Source organism: Balaenoptera ricei, chromosome 2 (genome assembly GCF_028023285.1).
Source record: "Balaenoptera ricei isolate mBalRic1 chromosome 2, mBalRic1.hap2, whole genome shotgun sequence".
Classification (NCBI taxonomy): Eukaryota; Metazoa; Chordata; class Mammalia; order Artiodactyla; family Balaenopteridae; genus Balaenoptera; species Balaenoptera ricei.
This window is the reverse complement of record NC_082640.1, coordinates 10,309,067-10,323,624: the sequence shown is the minus strand read 5'-3', so window position 1 is coordinate 10,323,624 and position 14,558 is coordinate 10,309,067. Positions and strand designations below refer to the sequence as shown.

At 44.2% G+C, this 14,558-nt stretch overlaps 1 protein-coding gene across 1 annotated transcript; it reads left to right on the top strand.

Annotated features, from left to right (window-relative positions):
• The first annotated feature begins 2,547 nt into the window (after window positions 1–2,547).
• LOC132360245 (rho-related GTP-binding protein RhoQ) lies at window positions 2,548–3,893 on the top strand. The gene has a single exon (XM_059915291.1). It carries the CDS (start codon window positions 2,633–2,635, stop codon window positions 3,248–3,250), a length of 618 nt encoding a protein of 205 aa, XP_059771274.1. The 5' UTR covers window positions 2,548–2,632; the 3' UTR covers window positions 3,251–3,893.
• The last annotated feature ends 10,665 nt before the right edge of the window (window positions 3,894–14,558 follow it).

The window sequence follows — 14,558 nt, the reverse complement described above, 5'->3', positions numbered from 1 at the left end:
GATCCCTGGTTGGGGAACTAAGATCCCACAAGCAGTGGGTGGCACCACCAAAAAAAAAAAAAAGTGTTGCGTAAGGTGTCCGTTCCCTCTGTACTGTTGAGACATGTTCTAGACGGAGAGACCACCCCTCACCGTGCATCTCCACAGCTGGCTGGGCTCAGGCTGGTGTATCTTCAGGAAAGAGCAGACGCTTCCCGTTATTCCCTAGCAGCCAAGAAGTAAAGAAAGCATTTCCTTCTTTCTGTGTATGTGCTTGTTAAAGTTGCAAAAACAAAGCATCCCTTCACTTCACTTTTTTAAAAGGGTGGATAGAGTTTCAGGTAAAATATCTCTCCAGAATGAGCATCTCTAGTTAGGCATGGGTGGGAAATTAAATTCTGGTATTGATTGATTCTCGCTGCTCCTGTCACAACAAGTTATGATAATTTATTATGAAATGATTCAGTCTAGGAGTAAATCCACTGCGTGATGGTCTCCAACCCACTGACACCATTAATCTGATAATTAGAGCAGTGTTCACTGAGGGAATCCAGGGATGGAGGAACAGGCAAGGCCTGGCTTAATTCTTTTGTCTTGGACTCATTCTGACTCTGAAGCAGATATTGCAAAATGCCACAAGCCCCTTCCATTCTTCCTGACAAATTCCCTATTCCTCAGTAATAGATTGTCTTTTCTCAGGTAAATTCTGAATGTCTTTTCCTCATCTGTAAAATTGGGTTAGTGATACTTATTGCAGGGGATTGAAAGGCTTCAACGAGAAAATATCTGTAAGGCCCTTGGCAATAGGAAGCAGCCAGTGACTGTTCTCTTCTTTCCGCAGCTCTGCGCTGTGACTGCCCTTCCTGCCTGCGGTATTAGAATCACCTCCTGATGGAATTGCTGCGGGCAAGTCAACCGGATCCACATATTCGTTATAAATGTGATTGTTTGCTACCCTGGGTAGCTCTTCCTATAAACTAAGGGGGCTTTGATTTGGGGTTTCTTTGTTTAAATAAAACATCCACTGAGACCAGGCACTTCTGCAAAAAGAGCCAGGGGTTGGTTGGAGCACACTGGGAGAAGGTTTTACTCCAGTAAACTCGTGTATAAGGACTTTATTGGATTCGATTTAGAGAAGGGCCCACCAGGGGCAGATCAGATAATCACCTATTAGCTGGCGAGCTGTAGCCACCTGAGACAGAGGACCCCAGGCGGACAGACGCCACTGCAGCTGCCTTTGCTGCAAAGCGGTGACTCACATGAGCATGGAAAGCCTCGGCAAGAAGGGACAGAATCCATGAGTCTTCGTCTCCCACACCCCACACAGCTTAGGAAGAATCTCGTTCCACCTTCATCAGCCTCAGGCACGGGCTGGAGAAAGCTGCCCCCTCACACCAAAGGCAGCAGTCACCTTCTAATTGGCTTCCCTAATTTTACACTGTCTTGACCTTTCCTAGTAAACGCATTTCAGTCTACAGATTTTCTTCTGTGTACAGCTTTCCCCCTTTTCCATAGATACTAATATATTTTCATTGCCGTTGACTTCTTAACTGTCTGTAATTTTAGTTTTGATTTTTCTTTTACACATGAAATATATTGATCTATATCGAAAGATGTAGAAGAATATATAGTACTCTTACTTTTCACGTGGTGAGTTGTTTTGGGCTATCCCCTTGTTACTTTCTAGTTGTAGTGAACCATAGTTGGAAATGGAGCCTGTATAATAGAATTTAGTGACATTTACTGTCTAGCCAAGTATATGATTAACTACATAAATATTAATGGTCACTTGTATATGGATACAAATTTCTATGTGTGTGTATATGTATGTATGTATGCACATATATCAATATATGTGCACATACATATGTAGATATAAAATTACCATTTTATATATGTACAGAATTTTCAAGGTTTATATCTGTATGTTATGTATGATACTTATATACATGAATATGTAATCTAATTGTAAAATTGCCATTTAAATCCTCTATGTTCACTGGAATATAGCTGCAATACCAGGGATTTTTGCTTATTCTTTCCTTTGCTCTAATCTTGAGCCTATAGAGCAGTTCCTGAAACATGATAGGCATCTAATAAATATTTGCTTGAACGCTAAATATCCATATAGTTTCTGCTCTGTATGTCTGTTTTTGAGAGAGAGAGATTAAAATGTCCCATTAGGGTTGTGGCTTTGTCAAAGACTGCTTGAATGGACAAAATGTTTGTGAGAGAAAGGAGCTGTCAACCTTGTTTAAAAAAACTAAACAAAACTCCTGATTGATTCAACAAAGATTTACTGTATATCTCTTGTTTGCCAGGGACAGAGAGTTTAAAGATGAAGAAGGATCCAGCGGATCCTCTTGGGGAGGCCGGGCCGGGGAGAGGGCGCGGGCGCCGAGCGGCTGGGGCAGCGGGCGGGCGCGGCGACCGGGGCCCGGGCGGGGATCCGGGCAGCGACCGAGGCGGCGGCAGCGCCCCGGGCCCGCCGCCCCCTCCCCTCGGGCGGGGGGAGCCGCTGCATGGGGCCGGGGGGTCGGCCCTGCTGCACTGAGCGGCGGCGGCGGCGGACCCCCCAGGCGGGCTGGGGCTGAGCCCGGGGCCGGGGCGGGGGCTCCGGGGGGACCATGCCCGGAGGCCGGCCGGCCGCAGCATGGCTCACGGGCCCGGCGCGCTGATGCTCAAGTGCGTGGTGGTCGGCGACGGGGCGGTGGGCAAGACGTGCCTACTCATGAGCTATGCCAACGACGCCTTCCCGGAGGAGTACGTGCCCACCGTCTTCGACCACTACGCAGTCAGCGTCACCGTAGGGGGCAAGCAGTACCTCCTGGGACTCTATGACACAGCCGGACAGGAAGACTATGATCGTCTGAGGCCTTTATCTTATCCAATGACTGATGTCTTCCTTATATGCTTCTCTGTGGTAAATCCAGCCTCATTTCAAAATGTGAAAGAGGAGTGGGTACCAGAACTTAAGGAATACGCACCAAATGTACCCTTTTTATTAATAGGAACTCAGATTGATCTCCGAGATGACCCCAAAACTTTAGCAAGACTGAATGATATGAAGGAAAAACCTGTATGTGTGGAACAAGGACAGAAACTAGCAAAAGAGATAGGTGCGTGCTGCTATGTGGAATGTTCAGCTTTAACCCAGAAGGGATTGAAGACTGTTTTTGATGAGGCTATCATAGCCATTTTAACTCCAAAGAAACACACAGTAAAAAAAAGAATAGGATCAAGATGTATAAACTGTTGTTTAATTACGTGAGAAACGTCTTCAGTGGCCAAGTAAACTGTCCATTTCTCTCAGAAAGCATATGAAATGCTAAAGCTATACCCAGACCTCTTATAAATAATGAAGCAGTTTAAAACTTGAAAGGAAAAAAAAAAAAACAAACCCTGTCCTCAGAATTCTATAAAGTTGATTAAGAATGTTTCTTAAAGGTCCAAGAAGCAACAAACAGCATCTGAAGCCACAATCTATTATAAATACTTTATTTCAACTAGAAGGTACAATCTCTCAGGGGTTTCATAGTTTAAAAAGCTACAATCACATCATGTTGTAACTACATAAAAAACAGTGCTGTTAAGTGGAACTGCCTGGCTTAGACCATATACATACATGTCTGCACAGTCTTTATGGAATCTGCACAAAGAAATATCTTCTCCCTTTGCTCCAATTAACTGTTCTTGTATGTAAGTTTCTTTCTATTCCAGTATATCCAGAGTGGTGAAGTAACAAGGCCAGCCACGTAGCCAAAGGTTGCTCCAAGCGTGCAGGAGATGGGCCATTCCTGAGGAGAGAATGTATGAGATCAAAAAGAACAAATGTTTTATTATTACTTGAGCACAAGTGTAACCTAAATATTTCTATATTAAAGCTTAATGTGCTTTCTTAAAGAATGCCAAAAGTGTAATAAGGTCATATCTGCATTTATCATGAACACTAAAAATGTACACATTTTAGTTAATGTGCATTCAACTGTAACAAAGGTTTCTGGCGATTGTAGATTTAGTTTGATGCTCCCCAAACTGCATGAGAAACATGCTGAAATTACAAATTAAAACTTTGGGTCAGACTTTGCCATAATCCTGGACTCAATTTAGCTCTCTGAACTAGTTGGTAATTTTGTTTTTCTAATTTCCACATTGGCTTGTATATCAAATGAAACGAAAAGGGTGTATGCTGACCAAACCACAAGAAACTTTAAATTGTGCTAAAGAGAAAAGACCTTCAATTCAAGCATGTTACATGGAATTTATAACAAAGCAACTGCTTTCATAATAAAACTGATTTCACCTTTCAGATATAGATATTGGAACCGCAGTAGAAGTTACAGAACTACAGCTTATGTACACACCTAGAGTATAAGTTAAATGACATACTGGCTTCCAAATACCCATTTTCTCCAGCCATATTACGTTTCACAGTATTACATCAAGCCAGAAGTAAATAACGTTGACTTACTTCATCCTCGAGCAGTGCATGGTAGTCCCTAGATTTTGAAAGGTCCTGCTTTAAAAAAATTTTCTCATGTTTATCTATGAATCTTATTTGGTATACTGGAGCCATTTCTAATCTTTCTCTAGGGAAACAGGCCGTATAACTGTGGTAGAGGTGAACCATCTTAATGACTAGTTCTGTTACCTAATTAAGCTTTCTTGTTTGGTCTGCTGTTGATCTACCTTATTCCAAATGCCATGCAACAGACAATAGTGTTAGACAAAGTTTCAGTGTGAACAAACTAATGCAGTTCAGAGAAGCATAAACTAATCCATAAAATTTTTCCCAGCCTTTCCTACATTTAAAAATGCTGTTGCCTAAATTATTATTTCTTTATGTCTTTGGTGAGCTTCTGTTAATTTCCATGACTTGAGCTTATAGCTATGTCTATTGCACAGATTGGGTAATGGAACACTAAACTTTGATACTTGAAAATGACAGCCTTAAATGCTCATAGCAGTCACAAATCTAGGATGTACTGTCTTGTATGTGAGCTTTGTAGAGATTTTTTAAAAAATAATAAGCATCATCTTCCCCATTGACGTGCAGAGAGTCTACTGGATAACTGGTCAGGAGCTTTCTCTCCTGAATTGGACAGTGGATGTCTTCTTTCTCCCAAGAAGTGGTGGTTCGCATTAAGTACCATGGCCTTATGTATGCTCAAGTGGAATCTGATGTAACTTTCTCATTTAATTTTGGTCTGCTATTTTTAGATAGAATTGAAAAGAACTGTATAACTCAATTAGTATATTAGCTAAGTTGTCCAACACATGGTATAAAGGAATTAAGACAGTAAAAAAAAAAAAAAAAAAAAAAAAGATGAAGAAGACTTCATGCCAGAGCTGCTGTTTTACATATTTACGTATTTCCAGAGGCACCGTGCACAGCATGGGCTGACTATCTCCCCCTAGCGGTGAGCCCTGCACCCTGCACAGCTATACAGTAGGGCCCTGACTCTGCCTGTCCTCAAAGGGTCTTGAAAATCTGTTAGGTGGCTCAGAGACTTGAACCCCAGGAGGGGACAGCCCACCCCCTGGCGTCAGGAGATTTAAGAAAGATGATTGAGTTAATGGGAGTCACGTGATTTAGGGGGCTGGTTTACTCTATGGGAGTCATGCGATCCAAGGGGCTGATTGAATCAGCCAGAGCACCATCCCCCCAAGGGGGACAGCACCTATGTAAAAAACTGTGTATATAACGTGTGTACCCAAAGGAACTTTGGATACACAAAATATATATACAACTGTGTACGTACTATGAGTTCACAAAGGAACTTGGTGTACACAGTGCATATACACAACTGTGTACACCAAAGGGCACCAGGGCCACCCCCCCATGGGGGACAGCCCCTTCCTTGGCTGTACACCAGGCTGTGCACGTGCACTTCAAGAGGTGCAGGTCTACCTTAAGAGGTGCACATCCGTCCCAAGGGGGGCATGTCCACCCTAAGGGTTCATGTCCAACCCAAGTGTGGCAATTTCATCCCTAATGGTGTACATCCACCCCAAAAGGTATATCATCATCATCTGATGTACACCAGGGAGTGAACGGGCACTGCACGAGGCACCCTAGCACCCCCCAAGGGGGACAGCACCCTCCCTGGCTGTACACCAGGCTGTGCATGTGCACTTCAAGGGGTGCAGGTCTACCTTAAGAGGTGCACATCCACCCAAGGGGTACATGTCCACCCCAAAAGGTACGTCATCATCATCTGATGTACCCCAAGGGGTGCGGTCCACCCTAAGGCGTACATCAGCATCCTTTGATGTACACTAGGGGGTTCACGGGCACCCCAAATGGTGCACATCAACACTAAGACATGCACATCCACCCCTAATGGGGCACGCCCATCCCAAGATGGGCATGACCACCCTGAGGGGTACACCATCATCATCTGATGTACACCAGGGGTGCATGGTCACCCCACAGGTGGCTCATCCGCCCCCAAAGGGGGACAGCACCACCTTCTCCCCCGTGCATTGCGTGTTTCTAAAATCTAAACGGGAACGTAGCATCTTCCCTCCTTGTGTTGGTGGTTGAAGGCATGGCGGTGACTGGTGGGCATCAGCCCGCAGTGGGGGCTCACAGCTGGGGGCCCGCATGTGCCCTCACTCCACCGCCCTGCCCTTGGTCAAGCTGCTGCACCCTGGGGCTGGGCTCTGTGCCGGGGTCTGCGAAGTGCAGCGCCCCTGGGAGATGCTGGTGGGGGGCGGGAGCCTGGAGACCTGGCACCTGCTTGAGCCCTACAGCCGCGCCTCCCTGGGGCCTGGGACCCTCCCTCCAGGGCGGGGGAGGGCTGTGGGTGTCCAGGGGCTCCGACTCCGTCGCTCAGCACTTCACCTGGGAATGACGTCACACTGCCACTGGTTGTCACACAGACCCCCGGGGGTCCAGTGGGAAATCTGGGTGACAATTTGATATTTCAGTGTCGAGTCTGAGAGGTGCAAGCTCCGAGGTCACAAGTGTGGTCTGTGAATCAGTGGTTCCAGGGGGGCCGCATCTGAGAGGCCCCTGGGGGCTTAGAGCCCCACTGAGGCGTGACGTCTGGCCCCGCAGATCCGGGATCTGGATTGTCAAGCCCCCCGGGAGATTCTCACAGGTGGCCAAGGCTGAGGACCCTTGCCCTGGTGTCAGTGGACAACTGCCTTTGAGTTGCCTTGAAAGCTTAACCTGTGGTTAATACCGGGAGGAAAAGAAGCTGGCCAGCTGGGCCAGTGACGATGGCTGAGTGCCGAGAGGGGGCGTCCAGTGTGGACGCTGTGGCGTCCCTGGTCCAGAGGACGCGTCTCCACACCACCCGGATTGGAGATGCCTTCAGTCAGTCGCTTATTTGTTTTAAAATGTGCTCTGTTTTTAAAAATGTACATTTTGGACCTGGGAGCTGGGCAGGGTGGACCCTAATTGTAGCAATACCATCAGAATCCTTGCCTCTACATCCCCGTATGTCACACGTGACCTGGTTCTGGTCATTTTGAGGCGTTAGCTGGCCTGGGTAACTTCAGCCAGGGCCTTTGACAGCACGAGGGGAACGAATGTCATGAAGGGCAGGGAGATTGGAAGTCTGAAGGCCCTCCTATTCTAAAATTCTGCCTAACTGTATCCTACTCCGGCCAAGGCCCTTGTGACCTCCTCCAGCAAGACGTTAAAACTCATACAAACTCATTTATCAGTAGTTCAGCTTCCTGGGGGCAGAGTGAGCATTCGTGGGCTGAACTCGCCTCCTGATAACCACGTAGGACCTTTGAGAAAATGCTCTGGGCTCTAAAATAGCTTTCTAAGCTAATTTTAGAAGAAAACCCTTCTGGGGAATTCCTTGGTAGTCTAGCGGTTAGGATTCCAGGCTTTCACTACCGTGGCCCAGGTTCAATCCCTGGTCAGGGAACTGAGATCCCGCAAGCCACGCGGCGTGGCCAGAAAAAAAAAAAAAGTAAAGTTACAAAAAGAACCAAATGGAAATCCAGGAGTTGAAAAGTACTTGGAAATAAAATTCATATTAAAAGAAAAGAAAAGAAAAGAAAAACCCTTCTGTAAATTGGGGATTGCCAAAAGGAACAAACATTTACGAAATCTGGTTCAGGAATGGGTGGAGGGCTGAGAGCGGCTCTAACCGTCGAAGAGAAGCAGCATTGCGACACACTTGGGCACGATTCTGTGCTCATTTTTTTCACAGGCATGATATCTTCTCTGAGAACTTGATTTTCCCATCGTTCCCGTGAAGGCCAATAGCTGTGGTATGAATTTAGAGTTTGCCGCCCACCCCGTGCGTCTGTAAGCGACCCAGGCCGCGAATCCTGTGTGAGCAAGAGGGGTGGTGCGCAGAGGACGGGGGGAGGGCGGGGAGGGCCGTTCGCAGCTGCGCACACCAACCACGGCCCCGGGCCTGAGGGTCGAGAGCAGCTTCGTACACCCGCCAGAACCCGGCACCTCTGACTTAGCTCTAGGTAAGAAGCGCAGCAAGGGCAGTGCCCACGGTCAGAAATGTGTCTTGTTTTCCTGCTCAAGAAAATAACATTTCTTCCCTCCCGGCTCCCCTTCCCTCCTGGGTCTGCAGCAAGGGCAGTTGAGCTAACCCTCTGGTCAGCCTGACATGGGTGACCTCACCGTTTTCTGAGGACCTGACAGACTGACCAGGCCTCCGAAGCTGGGCATTGGGAATGAAGCCTGAAGCCTGGGTTTGATTCCACTTTCAGCTGACTGGCCTTTGCCCCTGGCGGTCACTTCTTTCACAATGACCGACTGAATCAGCCTGGGGAGCGGGACCACATGTGCACCCTCAGCTTGGTTTTCTCACTTTCCAGGGTATGACCTTGAGTGGACATGGGCCTACAGAGCAGTCCTGTGTTTCATGGAGGCCTGAGTCATGATAACGTCCAAGCTTGCTTTCAGCTCTGGAGATCTGGGAGGTAGTAACCTTGGGGCCCTGAAGACCTTCCCTCCATCTACAGGAGCCAGAAGACCTCTTGAAGTGGAATTATTCTTAGGGCAACTACAATGATAATAATAAATTTTGCTTTAGAACTTTTTATTTGAGATCATGCCTTTATATACTTCATTTGATTGTAATAACCACTCACAATGTGGGTTGAATTGTCGTAATTTTTTAGATGAGGAAGTGAAGGCTCTGAGAGGTGGCTAAACTCTAATTGAAGAAGGAGCCAGGTTTTTTGTTGTTGTTTTTTGTTTTTAATTAATTAATTAATTTATTTTTGGCTGTGTTGGGTCTTCGTTTCTGTGCGAGGGCTTTCTCCAGTTGCGGCGAGCGGGGGCCACTCTTCATAGCGGTTCGCGGGCCTCTCACTATCGTGGCCTCTCTTGTTGTGGAGCACAGGCTCCAGACGCGCAGGCTCAGTAGTTGTGGCTCACGGGCCCAGTTGCTCTGCGGCATGTGGGATCCTCCCAGACCAGGGCTCGAACCCGTGTCCCCTGCATTGGCAGGCAGATTCTCAACCACTGCGCCACCAGGGAAGCCCAGGAGCCAGGTTTTGAACCCAGCTGGTCTGACTTCAGTCCAGTGATGGTTTTCCTGTGACGTGCTCCTTCACAGGGGAAGCAGGGACCATATTTTTCTCGATCAATCAAAGCAATTAAAGTAATCACTATACCAAACCCAATCATATGAAACTTTCAATTTAATCATCACAGCAGGACTGTTAAATGAATAAAACAGTAATATCTTCCTTTTTTTCCAGAGGCAACATTATAGCATGAAAGGGCACAAAACCATGATACAAGTCAGAAGTCCTGACATCTAGTGTCTCCTCCTGACTTTTCTCATTTATAAAATAGAATCAATAACACTTACTGTTGGGACTTCCCTGGTGGTCCAGTGGGCAAGAGACTGCTCTTCAAATGCAGGGGGCACATGGTACGATCCCTGGTCAGGGAACTAGGATCCCACATGCTGCATGGTGTAGCCAAAAAAATTTCTTTATTATTTCCCATTACAGGGCTTTTAAGGTACATGTGAAGGCACTTTGAAAACTGTACCATTATTTTTTAAACTTCTGAAGTCCCTTCACCCCAATTACAATTCCTTCATCAGCTTAGATGCTTTTCAAGATGTTAGAAGAAAGAGAATATATTACACTTGCTCATGGAGGCTTTAAACACTTAGCTGAAATCATTTGAATTAATGGATCTGGAAAAAGAGGTTTGGAAGAAGATGTTTTCTTTTGACAGAGTGAGATGAGCTATTGTCGTGTTGAGTCGTGGGTGTATATCTGAGCTACCTGGAATCCAGCGTGCATGTCCAAGTCTCTAAGTGAGTGCCGCCAAGTGAGCTGAGATGTTTGGGACTCAGCCGTCTACCTGGACGTTGGTGCCCTCGATGGCAGTTTCTGTGCTCTGAGACCCAGAACACAATCTGATGCAACCAGTTATCTATCTTCTTAGAAGCTTAAAAAATAAATTTTGGGGGCTTCCCTCATGGCGCAGTTGTTGAGAATCTGCCTGCCAATGCAGGAGACACGGGTTCGAGCCCTGGTCTGGGAAGATCCCACATGCCGCGGAGCAACTGGGCCCGTGAGTCACAACCACTGAGCCTGCGCGTCTGGAGCCTGTGCTCCGCAACAAGAGAGGCCGCGATAGTGAGAGGCCCGCGCACCGCAATGAAGAGTGGCCCCCGCTTGCCACAACTAGGGAAAGCCCTCGCACAGAAACAAAGACCCAACACAGCTAAAAATAAATAAATAAATAAATTTATAAAAAAAAAAAAAGTAAGATCAAAGAACATTTAAAAAAATAAAAAAAAATAAATTTTGGCCTCTTCAATATATTTTATAGTAAAACAAAAATTTTGGAAGGATCTAGACAGGTTACAAAAGAGGAAAGAATAACAAAAATTGGGCAGTCAACACGAATAACCCTGCCAACTTGATAGGTGATCAAGGAAACTCGAATTGAAAACAGTTATACACTTTTTAACCTATCCAGCTGGAGAACATTTTTCCAAAATATTCAAGGTGAGTGTTGGTGACGTGAGGTGAAACAGACACTAGTGGGGAAGTACACTGGTACAGCTTTTCTGCAAAGACATTTGGAGGTATATGTGGGGAGCCTTACAATTATTAATGACCTTAGAGCAAGTAATTCCAATTAGAGGATGTTTTCTTATGGAAACAATATAGTTATAGGTCACACAAATATTTATTTGTGAGGATATTCATTATGGTGTTAATCATAATTGCAAAATATTAAAAACAACTTAAATGTTCAATAGTAGGGGAATGGTTAATAAATTATTCAACAATATGATGGAATAGAGTCGACCATTTAAAGTCATGTTTTTGAATAACATTCTAATGGTAAGAAAAACGTTAGTAAGGATGAAAGTGGGATGCAAACCTGTTTACTTACACATATAATTTATAGGTAGATACGAATAGATACCCTCTATATCTCAAGCTGATAGTAATCATCTTTGGGCAGAGGAATTATTTTTCTGTATACTTTGTTTACCAAAAATTTCTACAATCTGAATATAACACATTTTATAATCAGAAAAACATTACTTGAAGAAAATTCAGGGGATTCAGGAATGCCTTCATTAAATTCAGATCTTTTAAAATGTAAAATAAAATTTTAAGGTATTAAAATGTAAGGTATTACAAATAAGGGTTACAGTACCATTTCAGCAAATGAATAAGTTAGGCAGATTGCCAAGAGGTTATTGATTTAAGAGACAAAATGGCAAACCACTGTAGATAATATTCACATTTTTCCAGTAGTTATAAAGAAACCACTAATTTTCTAAAATAGCAGGTACTGAGTTGGAGACTTCTAAAGGTATTTAATTTCACCACCTATTCTTTACATAGTGCCTGTATTTTAAAACATGGAAAACTTAAAATTTCAGATAGAAGGAGAAATTTGTTTCTGAATATCACTTGGAATTTTGGTGTTTCTGGAAAAGATTTAATAATTGCTGGGAATAAGTACCTGATTGATTTACTCTGAAGAGTGCATTTTCTTAATCAGCATTCTGAATTAAATGGGGCTGTTCAGATAGATCGTTTTACTTCAATTTTAAATATTTATGGTCAGACTGATGCCAGATAATATATAACATCTTGAATATGCTTATGAAACACTGAACTCCTGCATTTTATTTTACAGTGTAGCTCTCGCAATATATTACCACATCAAAAACAGGTACGTGGATTTTGATTAATTTTGTGCTAAAAACATCACACATTATCTGTTACATTTTTCTTATTGTGTTCTAGTTGCCTTAGCCTTTGAGTTTTATATTCTTAACTCATTTTCATAGAATCTCCAAAGTTAGTGTAATTTACCCACACTTCCCAGGTAAGTGCTGAACTGCTTCTGAGTCAGAGGAAACCAAATGAAGCCAGCAAAACAGAACAAAGTTTCTTGACAATGTTCAGCCTCCTCTTGACTTGTTGTCTGTATAGTTTGCTTAAACATTCTATCTTTTATAAAATATTTTAACAGTTTTCTGTGTGCAACTTACTTTTCTTTTTTTTGGTGCCAAAACCCGGGAATGAATGTGTGCAACTTTAACATGAAAAAAATGGTTATTGTTTCAGTTCAGCAGAAAAAGTTTTGTTGTAAATTTAGTCATAAACTGTTTTAATGTAGTAGAAATCTTCTCTCTGATAGGAGTCTGGAGATCAATTAATTTTAAAAGTCAATTAAAATAGGGAATCATAGAAAAATCATTTAAAAATTTACCTTAAACATTTTAATTCAACATAAAACATGTAAAAGTACACTCATTTGCCAATTTTATGCAGCATCAGGACTTTTTTTAACATCTTTATTGGAGTATAATTGCTTTACAATGGTATGCTAGTTTCTGCTTTATAACAAAGTGAATCAGCTATACATATACATATATCCCCGTATCTCCTCCCTCTTGCGTCTCCCTCCAACCCTCCCTATCCCACCCCTCTAGGTGGTCACAAAGCACCGAGCTGATCTCCTTGTGCAATGCAGCTGCTTCCCACTAGCTATCTATTTTACATTTGGCAGTGTATATATGTCAATGCCACTCTCTCACTTCGTCCCATCTTGCACTTCCCCCTCCCCATGTCCTCAGGTCCATTCTCTACATCTGCGTCTTTATTCCTGTCCTGCCCCTAGGTTCTTCAGAACCATTTTTTATTTTTATAGATTCCATATATATGTGTTAGCATATGGTATTTGTTTTTCTCTTTCTGACTTACTTCACTCTGTATGACAGACTCTAGGCCCATCTACCTCACTACAAATAACTCAATTTCGTTTCTTTTTATGGCTGAGTAATAGTCCACTGTATATATGTGCCACATCTTCTTTATCCATTCATCTGTCGATGGACACTTAGGTTGCTTCCATGTCTTGGCTATTGTAAATAGAGCTGCAATGAGCATTGTGGTACATGACTCTTTTTGAATTATGGTTTTCTCAGGGTATATGCCCAGTAGTGGGATTGCTGGGTCGTATGGTAGTTCTATTTTTAGTTTTTTAAGGAACCTCCATAGTAGCTGTATCAATTTACATTCCCACCAACAGTGCAAGAGGGTTGCCTTTTCTCCACACCCTTTCCAGCATTTATTGTTTGTAGATTTTTTGATCATGGCCATTCTGACTGGTGTGAGGTGATACCTCGTTGTAGTTTTGATTTGCATTTCTCTAATGATTAGTGACAGCATCAGGACTTTGAGCACGGGGCTTGATTACTGAAGTGCTGTCCTTTTTTAAGCCATGCCTGTAACTCATCCTTTCCATAGTGGGTTTGTTTTTTCTGGTTTTTTTTTTGGTTTTTGTTTTTTGGGTTTTCTTCTAATCAATAGCGAGAAAACGTGACATTTGCAAAACAATTGGAGTATAGAATCTTTCAGGTTTTGACCACACCTGATCTACAGCAAACTGATTTTCAGTGACTTCCTTTTATTGGGTCTTTCCAAAGCACCCTCCTTCATTTTCATGAGAACAAAGCCCCTCTCATTGCAGTTCTATTTCACTGATTAATGTGACATTTACGTGTGTTATATGAGTATAGTAACAAGTAAAACTGGTGTGAACCAGTTCTGGGAACCAGCAAGGTCACCTTCTGGCTAGCGTGGGTCTCAGCAGTGGGGACCACAGCCCTGCAGTCTGTTTTACGAAGGGGACAAGGGAGAGTTGTGATAAGCAGTGAAGTGGAGGGTACATGACAGAGCTTGTGATGGACAGGTTATGGGAAAACACAAATATCGGAAGCAAACGCCTAGAAATCTCCCCTTGTCCTGTGACATCAGCTGGTGGCTTAGCAGGGGATTAGCGTACATACGTGGCGGTCTTGCTGGCTACAGCCTAAGGGTGAGCAGTTTGGGGCCCGCACAGCAGGCCCAGCTCTGCAGACCCATTCTCCAGGGCCTGCTTGGTTGGCTGAGTCAGCCTGGGGCCTGTGGGCAGAGGGCAGACAGCTGTGTGCTCTGAGCGAGCCCCATGTATGATGATCCTGCCCTTCTCTCCAGTCTCTGCAGGTAGAAGCAGCCGTTCACAACAGGTCCGGTCTAGAGCTGGCAGAGCTGCGTCTCTCTCGGCCTTTCTCCTGGGCCTTCTCTTGGCGGCGTGCCCAGGGGGA

Coding starts and splice junctions, on each gene's coding strand:
- LOC132360245 (XM_059915291.1), top strand. CDS start 2,633: ATGGCTCACGGGCCCGGCGCGCTGATGCTCAAGTGCGTGGTGGTCGGC.